At 37.2% G+C, this 23,671-nt stretch overlaps 1 protein-coding gene across 1 annotated transcript in view; it reads right to left on the minus strand.

Moving 5' to 3' along the window:
• Kcnh7 (potassium voltage-gated channel subfamily H member 7) overlaps positions 1 to 17,780 on the minus strand; it is a 150,468-nt gene extending 132,688 nt beyond the window's left edge. The window contains exons 1-2 of the mRNA XM_059258841.1: positions 17,762 to 17,780; positions 16,999 to 17,154 (exon numbers count right to left, since the gene is read on the minus strand). Of these exons, the coding sequence (XP_059114824.1) occupies positions 16,999 to 17,154; positions 17,762 to 17,780 (175 nt within the window). The remainder of the gene's footprint in view (positions 1 to 16,998; positions 17,155 to 17,761) is intronic.
• Between the last annotated feature and the right edge of the window lie 5,891 nt (positions 17,781 to 23,671).

The following is a 23,671-nucleotide window of genomic DNA, read 5'->3' on the forward strand; positions in this document are numbered from 1 at the left end:
AGGGTGGGGGATGTGAGGGTGACCACATAATAATTCATAACAACTATCCTGAGGGTTTGTTGCTGGGATTGCAAATTCCTGCAGACCCTTTGGAGGTTATCTGCCTATATCTATCTGCTGAAATAAAAAAGAAAGTACACATTTCATTTGACACAGCAAGATTTCATTTTAAGATTCAAAGACACTGAAGTAGAAACCATCTGACTTTTCATTAAAAGGACACTGGTTGAAAAATTATAGCATTTTTATAGTGTTTTATGGGAGGCTTAAGATACTAGAAAATTTGCATGCTCTAATTAAAAGTTGTTAAAATGTTTTGTTTGTTTGTTTTTAAATGATACAGGGGTTCTCAGTGTAGATCTGCCTATCCTGACTTGCTCTGTAGACCAGGCTGGTTTCTAACTCAGAGATCCACTTGCCTCTGCCTCCTGAGTGCTGGGATTAAAGGAATGTGCCACCACCACTTGGCAAAGTTGTTCAAATGTATTCTTGTTTTTTTTTTTTGTTTTTTTTTTTGTTTTTTTTTTGTTTGTTTGTTTTTTGAGACAGGGTTTCTCTGTGTAGCTTTGCGCCTTTCCTGGAACTCACTTGGTAGTCCAGGCTGGCCTCGAACTCACAGAGATCCGCCTGGCTCTGCCTCCCGAGTGCTGGGATTAAAGGCGTGCGCCACCACCGCCCGGCTCAAATGTATTCTTAAGAGTAATATACATTTTGACTTCATATACTTATAATATTATTTTCAATAAAAACCCTAATAATTTATTTGTGCATTTAAGTTGGAGGATAGCAGAGAAAAATATGGAAAAACACAATCTGAATTTGTAAAGTCGATTTGCTCAGTGAGGGGGGTTGGAAGCAGTGTGCATTGATTGCATCATTTTATAGACATCTGTTGTCTATTGAGTTTGCTTTTTAAAAAGGAATTTAAAAAGTAATAATTCAAGTAAACTTCCATCCTCAAAGGAAATAAAAAGCTGAAAGCATCCAGACAATAATTTGTTATCTATAGATTCTCTAATGTTTCCAAGAAAACCCCAGATTTGAAATATCTGATGCTAACAGAGCGGTGTAGGCCTGTGTTTTCCCACGTCTGCAGATGTGTTTACTGCTACTTTGGACAGGTAGCTCATGTCTGTGGAGTAAGACATTTTCTGCCTTGTGTTCTTCTTGAAAGTTCATGGAAACTAATTGTCATGGACATGGTGGTTTTCATGCATGAGCTTCTTAATTCATTGAAGATGGTTCTAGAACACAAGGGAACACCACTCCAAACTCAGGATCTTTTCTCCATTTGGAAAACATACTTAGTGAATGGTGTTATCCATTCATATATTTTCAATTCTCTTCTTAACCCAATTACTGTAAATTTATGTCTCCAGCCCAGATTTTTACTCTGAGTTCCAAACCTATATATCTAAACCTGGCGACATTTCTCTCTTAGAAAGTTGCAAGTTATCTTAGATTTAGTGCAAATTCCACTATCTAGATCTAGTCCTTCAAACTCAGCTATTTTTCAGAGCAAATGGCACTGCAATCCATCTAGTTGCATAAGTTTGAGACTTGAGGGTCATCCTCAGTACTATTCTCTCTCCCTGCATCTTCTATAACTCAATATCAACCTCTTGATTGTATTCATTTAACGTCCCATCATCTTTTTGATGTTTACACCTTTGTCACCTTACTGTTTTCCTTCTGGCTAATTAATGATAGAACTGATTCCTTGCCATAGAATGTCGGTCCTTTTTCATATTCTCAGCAGTATTGTTCATCTCCCAAAGACAATGAGTTTTATGTTGTTAAACATTCACACTGGATAAAGTGACTATTCTCACTTCTCTCTGTAAGTTCTTTCTTGGAGAATGAAGATACATAATCTCTACCCTGATCTTTACTTCTCCTTTTTGGCCTCTAGAATCCTCCATGATGGCTTCTTTATTCCTCTGGAGGCCCATGCTTCTTTCAGATTCAGGCCTCCCTTCTGTTAGATCTTTTCCTTCTGTCTACTTAGTTCATCATTCAGGTGATAGCCCAGAAGAGTTTCCTCAGAGAGGCTTTTCCTTCCCTTTGAACCAGGTTGATATTGCTCCAGTTTCCACTGCATAAGGTAATAATAGACATAGTGATTTCCCAGTTAACACTTTCTATACCCTTGCATGGAAGGCCTTGTTTATTTTGCCTCAGTTTTCACAAAATAACCAAGTATGGCCATAAAGTTAGACAAACACATAATAAACTGAGTTGATAATGTGCTTAGTTTAGATTAAAACATATAATTACTCTGATCATTATACTTCTGTAATCTTAGCTTCCTGGAACTGCATTGACTCCTATGTACTTTAGAACTGAGTAGAACTAAACAAATCATGGGGACTCTACATCATGCCCTGTATACTGACACAGCTCCTTTTATCAATTTCACCCTTTGAGACAGGGTTTCAATTGCTTCCATTCTGATTGTTGAGTTTACACAGAAGTGTCTTCAAGGCCTTCATCATCTAGGAAAATAGAGATAAAATGCTTGTTGGAGAACAATTTAGAATTAAGCAGGCTAATTTATTATGCCAAGATTTCACTTGTAGTCTAGTAGTTAATAATGTTAAAAGTAATTGAAATAGGATTTATTTCTCTGGTAAAATGCTGTGACACAATACAAGTATATTAAACATTATATTGCAGATTAATACACAAAGATGAGAGCAACCAATCTGCACAAATAAGATTGGATATCAGTGCAAGACTATAAGTGTTTTGAAAGCATTTTTACATATTTCTACTAACAATTTTTATATGCTCAAGTAAATTGCCAAGTTAAAAATCAGTGAGCTGCATCAAAGTCATTTGATTAGTTTTTAATGCACATGAAATTGAGTTACAGTTTACAAATCAATTTTGCAAGTTTTATTACAATGCATGGAAGGTCAATGCCTACTTTTACTCATTTTTAATCAGTTATGTGACACCCCCCCCCCCCAAAGAACACCCAGTAGCTCTCTTAAATTAATGAACACAGAGGCATTTATTTTGCTCCTGTAGTTCAGTCACATCAAGGTGGTACAGATGGTCTTTTCCACACCACTAGGTTAATATGACCATGTTGTATTGCATTACAGATTTAGTTGTCTCCATGTAGTTCACGCGGAAAGAATACACATTGAGAAACTGGTGCAGTGCTGTACTTCCTTAAGGGATGGAATAGAAAACGTAGATAAGTGGAACTGTTGTGGATTTTAACTCTGAAAAATGTCTTGCTATGTCTTCAGATTTTATTAAATTTACTTTCTTACTTGGATAATTAGATTTTATTTAGTCTCATGTCTACTAAAATAGTAAACCTGAAATAGGAAAAAACTCCATTTTTTTTTCACAACTCTTACGCATTGTCAGATAAGAGTAAATACTGATAAACTACTTCTATGAATATAATTTTGCTTAAATACACAATTTAAATAACAAGTGCTGGTAGTTATGTATATCAGAAATAGTCTTTCTTGGGGAAAAATGAATATTCATATAAAAAATTTTTATATAGCTTTTAATCATGATTTTTCTTTCAACTGCAAGTTCTTGTTTCCTTCATTCCGTTTATTATCATTTCACAAATTTTTATAACATTGATGATCTAATAATTTTACTACTAAAATGCAATATATGACTTTAAAACATTTATGGCTTGCGTGGTTGGTTGTTCTTGGTTGAGTTTTGTACCAAAAGGAGAGCTCCTTAGGTGTCGATTGTTACACAAATGGAGCTACCCTGAGGTGTGGTAAGGACAAGGAGAGTGTGGAGGGAAGTGAGCTGAGAAAGGTGAAGGCTGCCAGCTTTTCCCTTAGTGAAGGGTTGAGGTGGGTTAGAGTGGATCACCGAAAACAGACTTGCTGGGCAGTGGTGGAGCACGCATTTAATACCAGAGGCAAGAAGATCTCTGTGAGTTTGAGGCCAGCCTGTTCTAAGATAGAGTTCCAGGACAGCCTGGGCCATACAGAGAAGCCCTGTCTCATTAAGATAGACAGAGAGAGAGAGAGAGAGAGAGAGAGAGAGAGAGAGAGAGAGAGAGAGAGAGAGAGAGAGAGAGAGAGAGAGATTGAGAGAGAGAGACAGAGAGAGAGAGAGAACAGACTATGTAAATGTTTTCATGGGACTACATTCAGGCACATTCACTGTAAGGAGGGACTGGGAAGAGGGAGTAATGTCAACTCTTGTCTAAATGCACCTGAAGCTTCAGGGAGGAACTGTGGCTGGGGTGCACCTTAGAATGGCAGCTGCTGGTGGATTGCTCTCGGGCCTTACTGTATTTCTAACTCTGCCCTGACCTCCATCTACTACCTTAAGACTCAAAACTTCAGGATTTCAATGTCATCTTAAACTCTCTGCTGCTTATTTGAAGCCTCTTGTGTCTCTGCATCACCCAGTCACTTGCTGCAGCCCTTGGGAAAGGTCATAACCCTGTGTAAACCTACACCCACTCGTGAGCACAATCCTCTGACCAACTGAGAGGCAGTTTGGTGTGTGTGACAATCAAAACGTTCAGGATTTTTGCTATCACAGTCAGGAGCGAAGCATCCAGTACAAAGAGGGAGAAAAAGAGCCACCTTTAGTTCTGAAAAAAGTCGTCATAAGTGAATTTCATTGCCAGTTATTCACAGTAAGAATTGAGCTAGGTGGCGGTGGCACACACCTTTAATCCCAGCACTTGGGAAGCAGAGGCAGGAGGATCTCTGTGAGTTCAAGGTCAGCCTGGTCTACAAAACAGGACAGTCACGGCTACACAAAGAAACTCTGTCTCAAAAAAAAAAAAAAAAAAAGAAAAGAAACAAACAACAATAAAAACAAACAAGAAAGTAGGAAGTGAAAGGGCTTTTCTAAATTCATGGTAGTCATAAACTTGACACTTGAAACAAAAGCCTTAAAGTCAGTGTAAACAGTTCTCTAGCTCAATAAACATGGACATGTAGAGAGACATGCTTTAATGCACAGTCAAATATAGTAAAAGACCAAATTTGATAGGAGAAACAGAAAATGACTGACCTATCAATCGGCATTTTCTTTTAAAGGAGAGAAGTGTGAAAGAAACACCTTGAAAGCTGGTGAGTTTTTCCTACTCCTAAGTGAGTGAGGTGGTATATATCGACCGGCTGCAAAGCTAACCTAGAATATTGCCTAAGAAGGTGCCATTAGCAGCTAGATGGGAAAAAAATAGCATTCAATGTGGACTCAGTACTGATCAGTTGGCTATCCTGAGTAATGAATGATAAATAGACCAATGTAGCCAGTGTAGTTCTGGAGATATAGAACAAAACAATAAAGCAAAACAAAACATAACAGAATATCTCCTGGGAGTCAACTGGCAGACAGTAAAGTTAAATATGGGCTCTTTGAATGAGCAGATGTGATTAGTAAAAACACAAAAGACTAAGTCTCCAATGATACAACTAAGAGCAGGTGATACCAGAGAAAAAGCAAGATCATACAAAGGGAAGGAGGCGGTGAGCAATGAACCAATTGGGGATCTTGAAGTGATGTGAGTCGCAGGATGCTGTATGAAGATCAGGGGTCAGCTAGGGCTGCACTGAGACATGAGGACAATTGTAGCAGCAGCAACGGCAGCAGCATACTCCTCTGCACTTGGTAAAAATTGCTGCTGGTCTGTGAGAAGCCCTGCTTCCAGTCTGGCCACATCACCAGGACAGCAAAGGAGGCAGCAAACAGAGATTTGGACAAGGGAGATAAGCAAGAAGACAGGGTAATGAGATGTGCTGCTTTTAACCACTCAAGGTTAAAATCATTCAGTGAGGAGACACAGAGAATGAATGCAACACACCAACATTACATATGCCTAACTAGATCTCCATAAAATAACCACTAAATTAATAAATGCATGATTCTACCATACTGTTATTAAGTTTCTCTCAGGTATATTTACATTTTTCTCTCTTCAAATGCCAAGTTAAAGAATCAATTCAGGTCTCCTGGACGTGATAACATCTTAACTTGCATTGATTCTGGATGATCATGCAGCCATCATGCTGATGGGAGCTCTAAATAGAATGTTCAAAACATGAATGAGAAGTAGTCCACTTTCCCAAATGTATAACTAGAGAGTGTCCCTGATGCTCATGTTGCTAGGCAACAAAATATTCCATAAAATGCTCACAAGGGGCCTTGGAAATGCTTAGGCTGACCTGGGTGCTGATCAACGTCTATTGTTAACGAAGTACATATTTTTTTTCCCCAATAACAAGCACTTCAATTGATCTTAGATATATGTTCTTTGCCCATATAATAGGAAAGCCATGACATAAATTTGACTGAACTTTTTCCCTATTTGTTTTTGCAACAATGGCACGGTTCCTTTTTCTATATCAAATTTAATCCTTATAGAAGAGACTTTCAAAGGAAGGATGAAAGTAAACATTAGTTACATCGTGAAACCTTTAATTAAATTCCGCTGAATAGCAGACCGTTTCTATAGTCATGTGTGCTGATTAGGGAACTCTGTATTACCACGGCAGCCTTTCATCTTTGAATTAAGGAATGACTTTCAGCTCCAATGGAGAATAGTAAAAGCATGGCGATGGCCCTTCTGCAAATGAACTACATGGAACATTTCTTTGTTTCTCCCTTGCTTGGGGTCAGAAAACAGACACAAATTTGAGGAAGTAATGCAGCTGTTGAGGCAAATGTACGTTTTATGTGTTAATTATCTTGAGTGAGTCCAAAACATATGAATAGGTTTTAGTGGCTTAAATTAGACAGATAATTGCCTGAATTATCAAGTGTTATTTTGTATGTATAAATTTAGTTTCAGTTGAGGCTTTTAGGATAATTCAAACTTTTATTTTAGTAAGGATAATAGTAAAATATGCCCCCAAAGTTATAATTTCAATCTTTTTCAAGATAATGGGATCTTTTAAATAAGATTAAATGAAGAAGTTCATTTCTGAAAGTTATTGTTAGAATAAACTCCTATAGAGATTTGAGGTTGTTTTATTATATGACTTATACTTGATTTCACTTAAAAATCATTTTATTTGAATATTAGTTAACTCAGGCCATGGCACCAGAATGACGCAAAGTTTGATATACATAGAATACTGAATTTGTGTGTTTCTGAGTCAGTAGTTTCGACACAGAGACCAAAACCTTGAATTTCACGCATGCTTCCTGTTCATAGCAATAGTTTTACCATGTGGAGAGTCATTGACTTGGGCAATCCAGTTGATGCCCACTCAGTAGATAATAAATCAATAATTCCATGTGAAACAATGTATGCATGTATTTATTTTTGTTAGGCACATGGATACTTACTATTTGCAAAAGATTAATAGAGGTACAAGAAAGAACATGTAGCTTCTTTGAAATTGAGCTAAAGGGTCTCTGGCCACATTAAATTAGATTATTATTCTCTAATATCCCACAGTCCTCACCTCTCTCTTATTCTTGACTTTTAAAATTCATTTTTATGTATATTTAAAAATTATGATTATATATGATTTTTATTATTGTCTACTGGGCAAACTGATGTTCCCAATGTGACAGTAGGCCATAGTGTGAAGTGTTATGTTCCCACAGGAACAGGACCACATAGAACTGCTTGGAATAGGTGGGATTTCCACAGGAAAGAGTCTTTTGGAATAGATATGCTACAAAAATGATGACATTCTACTGGACAACACATGACAAAAGACTCAGTAATGAGAAGTATGAGAAGCTATAGAAGAGGAAGCTAAGGAGAGGATGGAAGCCACTCTGATTTAGATCTTTGCATTGCATACACACAGTAATTTGGAGTTTCATGTTTTAGGCAACAAAAAGGTATTATAAAGGATAGAAATAGTGGACTACTGTAATCTGAAACAAGCAATGTTTCATGTAATATTAGAGAAAAAAAGCTGAAGGAAAGAATTAAAATTATGAGACTATTGTATTAGCTCAAGTAAGATGTGCTGAACTTCTGAGTAGGATAATTGTAGTGCAATATAAGAGAGAGCTATTGAATGAAGTAATGGATGCACTTGGTCCACCCTTTTGATGGGAAATGAGAAGATTCAATGGGAGTAGAAGCATAGCATGATGCTATATTTTGGCTTTGATGACCTGGTTAATGACAACATCCACGATGATCAAAGAATTCTGAGTAAGCGGGGCCAGAGATCTTAAGACACACTTAACTTGAAAGGGTAAACCTTCCAGAAGGACTAAAATATTCCAAAGAACACACCTAATGGGCTATTGGATATATCAGGCTCTAAGTGATGAGAAAAGACTAAAGACATTGTGATTTGAAATACTGATTTATCAAAAGGCCTGAAGCTGTAGGTAACAGACGAAAATGGCCAAGTAGGATGTACAATGATGATTCCTACAGAGGGGGAATGCTGAAAGTAGCTCCTGGAAGATAAACAGTGTTTAAGGGTAGAATAGGAAGGGGTTTTGGAGTGTGGCTCAGTGGTAGAAGCTTGTCTAGTATGTGTTAGCACCAGGGTGGTCCTCTAGCACTGATGAGAGACAGAGAGAGAATGAGAGTAAGAGCAGGGAAGTGAGGAACTGGGGAGGAGGAAAAGGAAAGAGAGGAGGGAGGGAGCAAATGCTCCTGAAATAACTGTTCATTTGAAAGATGCAGTGAGTGTAGGTGCCTAGAAGTAGAAATATAGGCAAGAAGTGAATCCTACTCACCTATGCAAGGGACAGTCTAGAGAATGAGTGCAGAGAGCTCGACTATGCTGCTCTGTGGAAAGAAGGAAAGAGTGGAAACAAGGATACCTGTGTGGTTCAAACGCCTACAGACAGAGACGAATAATAGGAACTAAGAGACCCAAGTATATACACAACTTAAGGGAACATGTTCTGAATACAGTTAGTAGGATAGCACAGGCCCTGTCAAAAAGGGGTGGCTAGCATTCTGTGCTGACTTACAAACGAACATTTGGGGTGTGTAGCTAGATACTCAAGAGAGAGAAAGAAAGAGAGCCAGATATCCTAATTTTAATGTGCAATATCCAAATTTTAAATGCTGGCAACAAATCTGACTAATTAAAACTTTTAAAAAAATATGATGTGATACAAACAAAATGTGTCAGTTGAAATGCAGGCTATTTATTCTCAGCAGCTTGAGTATGAGCAACAGAGGAAGGAGCCAGAAGCAAACATTGGCATGGGAGGAAGACACTGGGGAAGATTTGAAGGAGCAGGGTAGTCCAGATTTTTAGGGGACATGTAAGTTTTACTTAGGATTTGCCAGCCGAAGGTGGCATATAGTTGCTGAGGAATTTCCAACCCAATGACTTCCTTTACCCCTGCTATGGGAACAAGAAGAAAAGTTTTCTGTGGTGTAGCACACAGGAATGGACTTGAGGCCAGAGTCATAAGCACTCTAGAGAAAGTTGGAAGTACTTGCTAGAGGAAATGGGAGAAAATATGAAAAGGAAAAAGCATTTGAAATATAGTTTATATATATAATATATGTGTATATTTTATATAGTCTATATATAGTCAATTAATAGGTTGATGAAATAAATTTTCTAAGAATGAAGAAAACTTAGAGCTTGTCACTTGTTAGAAAATACCTAAATTATAGCACAAACTCAATATATCATGGACTTTTGACAGTAAATGAGTAAATTGAGACTCAAAAGTATTTTACATTGATTAAGGAGTGAAAATGTTATTAATGAGATTTGTTTGTGAGAGAAACATTAGAGAAACTTTTATAGTAGGTCAAACAAGATAAAAGTATATGCATTGATTTTCTGTTTGGATATTATCTTAGTTTATTTTTCTGTTGCTATAAGAAAATGCCCTGAAAAAAGTCAGTTAAGAATGAAAAGGTTTATTCTGGACCACTGTTCAAGGGTACAGTCTTGCATGGATCATTCATAGTCAGAGAGCAGACACCACTGAGTGAATGTGCTTAGCTCATTTTCACCTTTTAGGTAGTACAGATTCCATTCCAGGTAATGGTGCTGCCCACAGTGAGCAGGTTCTCTCACCTCAGTTAACCTAATCTACATAACAGAGGGACTGCATGTCCCAGATATGCCCAAGGCCTATCTCTTAGAGGATTCTAGTTCCTTTTAAGTTGACAATTGAGATTAACTATCACAATCAAGAATTTTGTTCAAATTAAGTTTCCCCAATGTTCTCAAGAAAGTTTTAGCAAACTCTATCATTTCCATTTTTAAGAATATTTTATACAAAGTACCAATAAGAAAAAAATTGAGTCTGTCTTTTATTTTATTAACATTGATTAGTTAAATGGATCCATTGTACAGTATTTATTAATTCGATAGGTATACCCACTAATACTAACACTTCATTATGAACATTTTCCATTCAGGGGGACATAAGTCATCTATTTGTATGTGGTCTTATAACTCTCACAGATAATAATGTGAAAAATTTACTTTTTCTGAAGAATATGCTTACTTTCCTTGTGTTGGACTCCATATTCTAAAGCTAGTATTTTTACTGAGAATGTTTATTACACCATTCAATACACAAGTCTCCCCTTTTATAACTTCTATTTTCTATGTGCATTTAACATTGCTTATTTTCCTTAGTCATCTCAATTTAATAGTTAAAAATATGTACACATGTCATTTTTTTTTTTTGCTCAAGTTGGTGACATTTTAGGAAGACAAGTAATTTACAAAAAAACATGTATCTTTAATAAATAGTAAGTAGGCAGTCTTCCCCTTTACTTCTTTCTCTAATTCTTTCTTTCAGAAGTATACATACAATATTTTCATAAGAGATTAAGCATTGACTAGAGGAAAACATCAGTTTAAAGTATTTATCATATGTATCAATATAACCAGACTTTAGTTATGACCAGTTTTGTTTACCCACAAGCCTGCAATTGGATTGTAGGCTTTGGAGTAATATGACTATATTAAGGGTTAATTGAGGGTTTATATTGTAATAGGGCAAGATAGTGCAGAGGTTCTGTCATTTTGTATTCTTGCTGAGGCCATTTCAGGTTTAATTAAAATATGATCTCCTCGATGGAGAATCTCAAGGAAAATTATTCAGCTCTATTCTAGGAACCTGAGGTAAAGATGCACTGGCTAACTGACTGTGGCTTCTGTTAAACAGCCTGCTTGTGCAAACCTCCACCTCCAGCTAACTGCTTATCTTAGCTTCTGTTAAACTGCTTGCTTGAGCAAAACCTCTCCCTGTAGCTGCAGAGCAAGATATCAGGATGTAGCTTTTGTCTCTAAAAGTTCCTTGCCCTAAATGCTCAGGGCTATACTTAAGTCTTGAATACCTGAGTACAGTCCCAGCTGATTGGAATAAAGACTTGCTTTTTTTTTCACATTTAAGCAGTCTTTTTCTTTTTTTTTAATTTTATAATTTAATTTAATTTTACATATCAGCCACGAACCCCCCTGTCCTCCCTCCTCCTTACTCCCACCCTCCCCCCAACCCACCCCCCATTCCCATCTCCTGCAGGGCAAGGACTTCCCTGGGGATTCAGCTCAGCCTGGTAGATTCAGTGGAGGCAGGTCCAGTCCCTTCCTCCCTTCACCCAGGCTGAGCAAAGACTTTCAACTGGCTATAAACTGTGTTTCAGTCGACCTCTCTGGTGGACTCTCCTTAACAATATATATGTTGTTCCAAAGAGATGTGTTCAAATTTCACCTTTCATTCCTCCCTCCCTCCCTCCTTCCCTTTCCATCCTCCCTCTCTCCCCTCTCCCTCCTCCCTGCCTCCTTCTCTTCTTTCCTCGCTCCCTCCTTCCTTCTTTCCTTCAGCCCTCCCTCACTTCTTCCCTGGATTCCTTACCCCTCTCTTTCGTTTTATTTTTTTTTTCTGGCTCTCTATCTATCTTTATCTATCTCTAAATGATGTCGAAAAAAGCCAAGGCCATTATTTTGTACTGACAGTAAAATTTTACTCTCAAAGAAATAAATCAGCATGGTTTGTCAGAGATGAGACATAACGTGAAATGTTATCAAGCAAAATTTGGGTCTTTTAAACTTTTCTGCTTGATTTAACAATCAATTCTTCAAATTCTGACACGAAGTTAAGGGAAACAGAGAACAGAATGACAGAAGGGTATGAGCAAAACCAATACACTGGCTGTAAATAATAAGACTTTGAAAAGCCATGGAAACAATTGTATCTGCATATTTTTTTATTCTCCCCAGTGATTTTCTGTGTGAGTGACAGCTACACCATAGGGGAACCACACATAGTCACAAAATAAGGAGCAGAATCTCTCCTGGCCTTGTCAGGACTTTCCCATGAGATGCCAGTCTAAATGAACATAAAATGCCATAGACTGTCTGTATTCCGGAAGCAAGTGCACAGATTTCTTTCCATTTAGGAAACCAAGGTGTCAATTCAACATTTGTATTTGAGTTTTAAATGAATACATTATCTTTTTTTTCTAAGTTCCATCCTCTGCTATGGTGTGGGCAGTTTATTTCTTACTTCCATAAGATTTCTTATGTCTTAAAGATTTACTTCTATAAGATTTTGTACATTCATAAGATGAAGAGCCATATCAGACACTATTCCATGGGTAAAATTAAGCATTTTGAGAAGATGGTTAAGAAAATAAACTAGCCATTCCCTCTGTGGACAGGCAAATATTCATGAATATTTATAAATATTCACAGCAGAGAGAGGCAGATACCAGTGAAGTTCACTCTCATACACTATCCAGAAGTGACTGAATTTAATAAGGAGAAAACATATCAAAATTGAAGTGGGTATCACTTTAAAGACATAATGTTTGGGATCAGAATTTTTTAATAGTAATTTAATTTTGTTTCAAAACACATCTTTTGGAAGATTTAAGAATTACAGATTTTTCAATAAATCTCAAATGTAGTAATTTTCAGGGTGATAATTCAGGATATTGGCATTATATTACATTAATATATTTGTTCTACCTTTGCTTTAAGGAAAATTAAATTTGTACTGCTATTTAGACTTGGCAAATGAAGTAACTGATACTATGAAAAATGTTTAATTGTTTGATTTAGTATTAAACTTAGGTTTATACTTTCAGGGAAGAACCTGTGATTCATGGACCATAAACATCATGGAGTCAAGGATAATAAAACCCCATCCAAAAGCATAACTGGCCATAAAGCATGACCAGTTTTTTTGTTTTTATGTGTTTGGGGTGTGTGTGTGTGTGTGTGTGTGTGTGTGTGTGTGTGTGTGTGTGTGTGTTTGCAATCTAAAAGAAAAAAACAAAATATTTCAATATGGCTGTTAAGCTTGAACTTTATAGATAACAGTTTTGTGTTTCAATGCCAAAAAGTTGCACATGGGATGACAGTTCATCCAGTAAACTGCACACATATGAATTGAATGTTGACTTGAGCTCCACCACAAGAACCCATGTGAAAAAGCTGAACGTGAGAGCTAGGGATATGGCTTTGTGAATAAAGGTTTTGATGTGTAAGCTTGAAGACCAGATTCTGATCCCAGAACCCATGTGAGAAGCAGGTGGGCGTGGTAGGTACTGTAGGGTCAGCACTTAAGAGACAGAGATGGGAGACACCTAGGGCAAGCTGGCCAGCTAGTCTAGCCAGAACTGATGAACTCCTAGTTCATTGAGAGATCCTGATTCAATAAATAAACAGAAAAGTGCTTAGGGAAGACACATCATATCAACTTCAGGGCCACACATGTGCACCCAAACACATCCACTCATACACATATGAACAAACACACAAGCGTGATAAGGTATAAATAAACACAAAGCGGGCTGCAGTAGCACAGGCCTAGTTGGAGCAGCAGGAGAGCAGACAGGAGAATCACCAGTCTATCTGAAGCAGTAAGGCCAAGGTCCAGTGGGAGAACTGATCTCAAAAATAAGGTAGAGAGTCACAGAAAAAGTTACCAGTGTCAACCTCTGGCCCCTACTTATAAATATATCTCATTTCAAAATTTGGACACAATGGACAGCATGAGCTTTTAGAAGCATAATTTTATTTTATGCACGTTGTTATTTGATGTAGATAAAGCATAGAATTTTTAAATTTCCATTATTAACACTTTGCGATGTTTTCCAACATGCCTTAGAAATACCAGGTATATAAAGTCCAATTTTCATATGAGTCATCTCCAACCACAGAAATCAATAGGGAGAGGTCAAATCAAAGTACCCGTAATGCACGCATATGGCATGGTTACAGGAATATCTTCAAACATCAGTTTTCATCTACACCTAGAAATGATCACCTAAAACTAGAGCAGCAGAATTTGCTGAGGAGGACACAGGACGAATCAGAGAACAGAGCTACACAGAACCTATGTAAGAAAAGTGGAGGCACAAATATTAGAAAGATGAACTACACTCTGAAGAGTCCTCTTGCAGAGGCATGTCCACACTGGAGACGAAATAGAAGTGTGAGATGAAAAAGGCCAGATTACTAGTTACATAAGACCCAGATCCTAAATCGTTAGCATAGTTAAGGAGACTGGCATTAGACTCCTTGTCAGCAACACTTAAAGGAAGAAAAGAATGAATAGGCTGTTGGAGTCCCAGGCCAATACAAATGAAAGGTAACACCCTAATTGCTATTATCTACCAATGCTCTCCTTCAAGCATTGAGGCTATCAAAGAATGGTGTTTTTTACCTCTCTATTGCTATGATAAAATACCATGACCAAGGCAACTTATAGAAGGGATAGTTTATTCAGGCTCGTGGTTCTAGAGGGATAAGAGTTCATCATGGTGGGGGAAGAAACAGACAAGGCAGCTGGAGAGGCAAGCTTACATCTTAAACCCACACGCACAAAGCAGAGAGACTGAAATAGAAATGACCTTAGTCTTTTGAAGCTCACCCTTAAATTACATACTTAATCCAGCATGTCCATACCCCTAAATTTTATCTAAACAGTACCACCAACTGGAGACTAAATATTCACATGCATGGAATAAGAAAGTGTTCTGAAAACACTTTGCAAGAATAAGTTTAATTTAGTAAGTTATGTTGGGGAAACTGAGGAGATCCATGTGAATACTGATTATATTTTATTAGGAATTTAAGACAAAAACAAAAGTGAAAAATATAAAAATGTTCCATAACTGACAGACTAGAAAATAATGTCAAAAAAGGGGCATAGGTGGGGAGAAAAAAGCAGACTACATTTGAATGACTTGTTGGCAAGATATAGGAGTCTAATGCTATAATCCAAACTAATAAGGTATAGGAGTCTAATGCTATAATCCAAACCAAGAAGGTATAGGAGTCCAATGCTATAATCCAAGCCAATAAGGTATAGGAGTCCAATGTTATAATCCAAGCCAATAAGGTATAGGAGTCTAATGATAGCTGACTACTAAAGATGTTTAGCAACACGATGACAAGCTCAAAGAAATATATTATTAACTAAAGTTTATGGTGGGAAGGACAGAAAACGATCTTCTAGCTTAAAGCAAGGAATCAAAATTCATTGTGTGATGACGATGAAGAAAGAACCAAATCTATAAATTCAGCAAACTATGTAAGTGCAGATATATGGCATCTAATAAACTATTTTATAAAGACAACTATTAGAAAAGTAAAAATGTTAACAAATATAAACAGAAATATACGTAGACTGAAACAACTAAACACTAACACGATAAAATGGAATAGAGCAACACAGAATGCTATCACTATGAAAAACAATCAATTTATCAATAAACATGCATTCCCACAAAACTATAATCAAATAAGTAGGAAGTATAACATCTTAATAAGTATCAAAAAACAAGCACCAAATGGATGGAATAATACAACTAAAATAAATCTTAAAATTTAGTTTAAAATGCAGCAACAAAAGAGAAAAAGATTAATGTGTTCTAAATTAAGGTACAGGAGATTGATTTGGAAAAATCATTAAATGGAGCAAACAAAATATCCCCTAACAGTGTGAACTACATTATTTTACCAATATCAATATATTTGTATGATGTATTAGTTCTTTTTAAAACCTCTTTTACCTGTTTATTGGTCCATTATTTTGAGTTAACTGAGATAAAACTATTTTTTAAATTTATAAGCTAATAGTTTATCAAGAAATACAAATTCTTTGTTTACCTCTATGAAGTATTATTTCTAATACCTAATGTTTGAAAACAACCTAAGTGTTTTTCAATTTAAAGAACTGATAGGTGGAGCACACCTTTAGTCTCAGTACTATGGAAGCAGATGCAGTCAGTTTGGGGCCATCCTAGACTACATACTGAATTCAGGGGCCATCCAGAGCTACATAGTATGACCCTTTCCAAAAAAAAAAAAAAAAAAAAAAGGCATTGGTAAAATATATTACGGCATACCTGAGACATATGACTGTTGTTGTTATTGTAACTCTTTGTGGCGCGCGGGGCGGGGGGGCGGGCTGCCATCTAGCTCCCAAATAAATCACACACGGAGGCTCATTATTACTTATGAATGCCTGGCCTTAGCTTGGTTTAGTTTCTAGCCAGCCCTCCTTAACTTAAATTATCCTATCTATCTTTTGCCTCTGGGCTTTTCCCTGTTCTCTTATTTCTGTGTATCTTACTCTTATTTCATAGCTTGCTGTGTAGCTGGGTGGCTAGCCCCTGGAATCTTCCTCCTTCTCTGGCTCCTAGATCTTAGATCTCCAATCCCTCTTCCTAGAGTTCTCCTTCTATTTATACTCTTTGCCTGCCAGCCCCGCCTATCCTTTCTCCTGCCTTGCTATCGGCCAATTCTTTATTAGACCACCAGGTATTTTAGACAGGCACAGTAATAGAGGTTCACAGAGTTAAACAAATGCAACATAAACAAAAGTAACACACCTTTAAATAATATTCTACTACATATGACCGTCAAAGTAGATGATAAATTCTGTAGAGGGTCAAAGGGTAGCATCTTTGTAATATGGCTATCTGATACAAAATAGTAATATTTCCTATGTGAGAACTGACTCATGCAAATGACTACAGCAGCAGCAGCAGCAGCAGCAGCAGCAGCAGCAGCAGCAGCAGAATATCAGGACTTTATGGACATGTGGCCTCGTACTTACGGTTTACAGATTTGACTGGTAATATTGGGTTTACCCTCTCTGGGGAGGCAGCATTGTCTTCATCTGTCACATACTCAAAATTAATGATGAACATCATAGCCACGCCCTCTTGGTTCTTCACTGGGATTATGTGAGTGTTACAAATGAAAGTAGAACCTATGGAGAGGAAAAAAAATGAATGTTAGATCAAAAATATACCTTCTATGTGAACTACGAGTAATAATAAAATTGAAATATGTTCCTATAAAAATTCATCTTAAATGACCACTGACATTCAATAAAATAATTTAATTTTTACATAATTTATTGCTTTTATATTTACTTTATATACACACATAAAGAGTTTAGGGTGTAATTCAGTTACTATATTATGAAAAAACACAGTATCAAATCCTATTAGTTTTTACCAATAACTTTAATAGTTAGTATAGGAAAATATTTTTAAGATTCTAGAAAACACTATCATCCATGTCCTATACATTTGTATTAAATCTATGTCTATGAGCAATATACTTTTGTAAAAAGTGAAGAGATATTCACTTTATATCATCATGATCTGGGAATTAAATGTTATATTCTTTTTCTTAATTTCTTGGACATAGTAAATTACTGCCTTTCTTACATGTGCTGCAATAAGTGAGAAAAATACACAGCATCCAAATGACAATGCTTTTATTTTGTTTTAATTTGTTAGGAAATGGGAAAATATCTATATTATTGTATTTTTTTTATATTGCCATTATCCATATCTGTTGATCCAAACCACAATCTTTGCCGCTCATGATCTATGAAATACAATTGAGAAGCTGAATTTCTTTAAACTGCTTGCCTTATGTCTGATTCCTTGAAGCTGACAACTAGTAATCCTCAAACAGTTCCATTCCATCCTTATCTTCTGAATATTTGTTCTATTCAGTCAAAGTGGGAGTAATCTCATAAGCTATGGGTTTGTTTCGGTCAATTGTAAATGCAAAAACTTCAAAAAGCTATCTTGATCTCTTAGATGATAATGTGTATTAACATTATTCTCATTTTTAAAGATTAGTTGATATCATCTTGAGGAGAATTATGTTTCAGTGACAGAACAGGAAGGGGTGTATGAAGGTAAGGTTGACAAGAGATTTAGGTGAACTGTGAGAAAATGAAGGACATCTGGACACGAGGAACAAAGGTGTGGGCAGATAGCAGAAGGTTTGAACCAAGAGCCCCGGCATCTTCAAGAACATAGGATGCTGCCATTCCAAAGTGGCATTGCTAATTCTATTGCAGGCAAAACAAGGAGTGAATTCAGCCCTTTTCTTCCTGCAGAGTCCTATATCATGACTCATGCTACCAGAGCTGAGAACAGAAGTTGCTTCTGATACTGCTATAGATGGAGGATGTAGGGCTTTGGGGGAATAAGACTGGACAGCTATTTGCCATATGTTAAATTGTTCCAATTTTTCTAATTTCTACAGAACTGAGTTACAAATACCCCTTTAGAGCATATATTCTTTGTATCCTAGAGATACCAAAGTATTAGTTGTAATTTAGACTTCTAAATACTGATAGCATTCCAAATTTGAAATGGAATAGATCCTAACATAATATCAAATATATATAATAGTAACCCACACTTCACAGATGCTAAAATGTATGCTTTAAAAATGATTTGCTGCACCTCCAGTCTTCAGCTGAATCTTCAGTTCATCTAATAAAATAGTTAGCTAGAGCACTTGTCGAAGTTTCCATGGTAACAAACAGGCCAACTTTAGTAAACACAAAATAAGCAATTTAAGAGTGCTCCATTAGAACTAAATATAGAAGTGCCATGGGCCAGGCATCACAATGCACACTGGTTAAACAGAGTCTGAAGAGATGTGAGAAATAGCCATTATGTGCTTTCCTAATGAATCAAAATACAAATTGATTTTACCACTTAAAATGACATTTCCTACATCATCTAGAATATAATTGTGAATTCATAGATTTGTTATTCAGCAGTTTCAAATCTTTCAGCATTTGAGGTATACTACTGATTGTGAAGCAGAAATGTAAAATAGATCTTTGAGAAATCAATAAATAAAAGATGCAAGAAATCAATAAATAAAAGATCTAATAGGCTTGCAATAGAACAGAGTTGTTTGGTATTGGCTAATAAAAGGAAAATCACGCCCTTCCAAACAATTGCTTGAAATTTACTGTTGAGTACTGAAAAGCATCTAATCATTGTGCTCCAGGAAAACAGTTCAGTGCATGTCTATCAGCTCCACACCCCATTGCATATGTATAATTAATATGAGATTCATTGCTTACTACTATCCCTTTCTGCATGCTTCCATTAAGTAATATATCCTTTTTACAGTCAACTGAAGACTTACACTTACACGCTTTCCAGTTTTGGTTTGGGGGTTTGACATATCTATCAATCTTGTGTAGCCTCTGGAAGGCACACAGTGAAAGGAGAGACAGACTATAGAGGAGGAGCGTATATGGAATGCATTTTAGCTTGCATAATTCTACAACCTCCATGCACTGTTGAGTTACTGCTTCTGTAAAGCAACATTTCTGTCAGAGTCATCATTCTGTGATTGTTAATATTTTTTCCTGAACGAAATGGTCGAAGCAAAAGGAACAGAAACAATCCATGAAGCACTACTTTAACAAAGAAGAAAAAAATGACTTATTCAATGATATTTAAATAGCATTAAATCAAGAAAAATTTAATATCTTGTTAAAGTGCATCATGTACTCAAATGAAATTAATAGTGCTTGTTAAGAGGCAGAATATTTACAATAACATTATCCTTTATTTATATGGTTATGCATGCAATTATGCTGCACTAATACTAGTTAGACTTGGGTTCATTTCCATATTTTGTTTCCTGAGTGAAAATCTTTCCAAAGTGGAAAAGGCTATTTAGGAGAAACAACACTCATTTTAATAAATTTTTCAGAGTTTAAAACTTTAAACTCTTGCTATTAGTCAAGAAAAACACGGTAATTTGAATAATATAACAATTACCTCTTTATTCATAAATCAGTGGCTTACACTCAGCTGTATTGTGAAATGAAATGAAGTGAAAGACCATGATTTTCCTGCATGAACATCTTTGAATGTAGTTTATGCCTGTAGCGTGTGCTCACAGAGCATCTTGTATACACAAGAACAACAGGGAAGTCAGCGTAACTTACCAGTGCGGTGGCTACAGAGTGTGGAGAGTGGAGGGTAGGGAGGGGAAATGAAAAATGGCACACCAACTAGGAACTTCTCTCTTAGCTAGAAAAGTGCTGGGCAATTTCGTGCAAAGATTGCTGTCATTTGATTTAAAACCATGTATGCAAACAAGAGCTTGTTGAGAAGGCCAGGATAGAAGTAAAGAAGGCACTTAGGAAAATACTGTAATAAAGCTGGCAAGTGAGTCTAATAGTTTAGCCTAGGGTGGTGTGGGTGAATATGCTCAGGTAGAGTATGAAATGTGTTGAACAAGAATGGCGTACTGTAGCACGAATCTTAAAAGTTCTCCTTACTAAAAACAAACCTGGAGCTGGATATTGGGGTGAATGCTGGAAGATCAGAGAAGCAGAACAAGCCACAGCCACCTCACCTTGCCAATTCCTCAGCTGATCCTGTTTCCTCAGACTGGAAGCCTCTGAGTCCTCATCCAGAATGAATCTCAGCTGAACTGTTGCTACTCAAAAGCCTAAAGCTTAACCAGCTCTAGTTCCTGGTTTTCATGCCTTGTTTCTGCTTTTTGATATCACTTCCTGGGATTAAAGGCATGAGTCACCATGCCTGGCTGTTTCCAGTGTGGCTTTGAACTCACAGAGATCCGGATGGATCTCTGCCTTAGGAATGCTGGGATTAAAGGTGTGTGTGCTACCATTTTCTGGCCTTTGTGTCTATCTAGTGGCTGTTCTGTCCTCTAACGCCAGATAAGTTTATTAGGATGCACAATATTTTGGGGGACACAATATATCACCACGGCATACTATTTCTTAAACTGAGACAGAGTAAGGGAGGAAGTGGTCTTGAAGATTGTGCATATTCATAGGTTTTTGAACATGATAACTCTGAAATTGTTTGTTGGATATCTAAGTGGAGATGTTGAGAAGATAAACACAAGGAGTTGCAGTTAAGTTTAGTTTAGGTATTGGTCCAAGCCAAAATTATGAATTTGGAAGTAATTGGAGTAGTTATGTATAGAGAAAGTTTGTACTCTTATTCCAGAGGTGCTTCAGAGTCAAAGGGAGGATGAACAAGACCTTGTAAAGATCATGGAGGGACACACAGTGAAATGAGAGGGGAATCAAGATTGTGGGTCATCAGGGCGTCAGAGCCAGAAAGACTCCCAAAGGAAGGATCTATGAGCTCTTGCTAATAGGCATCATGAGACCCTAGCAAACATATAGCCCTCCCTGTAAGAAATATTTCATAGGACTGTGGCCATAAAACTGCTTGGATACATCAAGAGTGAATGGAAGTACAGGAAGTACACCTGACAATAGAAGATTCTCTCGAACTGTACTACTAAATGTATGAACTACTAACAGTTCTCTCACAGCTCAGTCACTAGAAAAGACATTAAAGGTATATTTTTTTTTGCTAGAGACATTGTGGTGTATTTCTATACTTCTACAAGGTACATTGAACTATTTTCAAATAACTCTATCCAGTTTTGTTTGCATTAAGTCATTTTATCACCTGAGCTCAAGGAAGGTCCAATTCTATTTCAAGACATGCTTCTTAGCTTTGCTTTGTTCGGGTTTCCTGATTTCCTCTGCACACAGCACCCGTACAAAAGAGAGCCCCTGTTGTTGAAGAGTGCTAGCTCTGCATCAGAAATGTCTGTCTCCGAGTCTCTCTTGCACTCTTTATTTTCAGAGTAACCCTCTAGCTATGCTAAATGGCTCGGCTCAGCTCACACTTCACCGATCTGTATCCTGTAAATAAATTTTATTTTGTAAACTTGTCCTTGGAATCAAATAAATTAGTACCCATGCAGCAAAGTATTAGGGTAGAATTCTTTATACCGTGTGAATATGATGATATAATAGATAAAGTCTATTCTCATTTCATTTCTATTGCTATGGTAAACAGCAGGACCCAAAATGACTTGGGAAAGAAAGATTTTATTTTAGCTTACACTTACATGTCACAGTCCATCATTGAGGGAAGCCAGGGAATAATTTAAGCAGGAACAAGGAGCAGGAACTGAATAAGGCAGTGACCCTGAAGGAATGTTGTTTACTGGCTTGCTTTCAGACTCATTTTCAACTACCTCCTTACACAACACAGCACATGCTGTCCAGTGATCACACCCTGCCTAGAGGGGCCTGGGCCCTTCTTCCTTAATTAGCAGCAAGATTAATGTGCTATAGTCATACCCATAGGGTACAGTGGAGGAGACAATTCTTTAACTGAGTTCCTTATTCCTAGGGGTCTCTAGTTTGTAGCAAGTTGGAAAAATCTAACCAGTACTCGAGTTATGATGAGACAAATCTCCAATGCCACAGATTTACAAAGCAACCAAACTGCTATTCCATGACATAAAGCAACCTGGAGATGGGGAAGCGAGTGATAGAAAAGGATTGAGGAAGAGATTTCTTTGGGGAAAGATGGCTGTGAACTTCCCTTCATCCCATCTCAGACTCTTTGCATCTAAGGTCCTCTATAAAACAAACTTTTGTGAGTCCAAGATCCTTGAAATGTACTCCCTAATGAAGTGTACTTCTTAAAATTCAGGTAGAGGACAGGTGTTTGAAAGGTAATGACATGCACAGTAGGTAAATTATGGGCATGGGACCCCAAATCTGCAATTATAGAGGGCAAAGATTTACAATCTCTTCTTCCACAGAGCCAGGCATGCCATGGCTGAGTAACTGGGACAGGACAGGGGTCTGGGTGATGGCCACTCACCTGGACCTATGCATTGGACTAAGAACTTCATGGAGCTGGGAATGAGGGGACTCCAGAGGAAGAGGCAGGAGGGAAATACCCTGATGATAAGGACCATCTGAATTGTGGGGAAAACACGCAGGAAAAGGAAGCTAAACGGAGGTAAAGTCAACATATCCTCTGATGAGCCCACCCATCTGTCCGGGAGAGGCAGTGTCAACTCTGAACATCTGCTAATCCCACAGAAGGCCTACAAACCAGCCAAGTGAAGACTGCTGTGCTCCACAACCTTTCTTTCCTCTCACTTTACACCCCAAGAGGAGCAAATAGAAACCAGCTGATTGGGAGCCAGGGAAACGTAGATAGTCAAGGCATGCTGATTGCTTAATGCAGGTCAGAGTTTGTAGCTTTAGATCTGTTTTTACAAGAAAAAGTCGGCAGAAGTCCAATGGCTGTGAATGATTCATAAAAGGATGCACTTGCCAAATCACCATCCAAACAGCAGTCATTTATCCTCCGTGAGTAAAGTTCACAGGATGGTGACAAACAAAAGAAGTAGCACTTTCATCACAGTGAGAGCTTTACGGTATATGATAGTTTCTGTGCACACATAGAACGCTTAGAGAAATATTTGGCATAAAGCAAAATTCAATAACGTGAGCTATTTTATTTGCCTATTGTTGCTGCATCTTCAAAGGGCAAGTGTGATAGCTATTCTTAGTTGTCAACTTGACTACATCCAAAACTAACTAAAACGCAAGTGTCTGGGTCCAACTGTGAGGGAATTTTCTTAAG

Source organism: Peromyscus eremicus, chromosome 4 (genome assembly GCF_949786415.1).
Source record: "Peromyscus eremicus chromosome 4, PerEre_H2_v1, whole genome shotgun sequence".
Lineage (NCBI taxonomy): Eukaryota > Metazoa > Chordata > Mammalia > Rodentia > Cricetidae > Peromyscus > Peromyscus eremicus.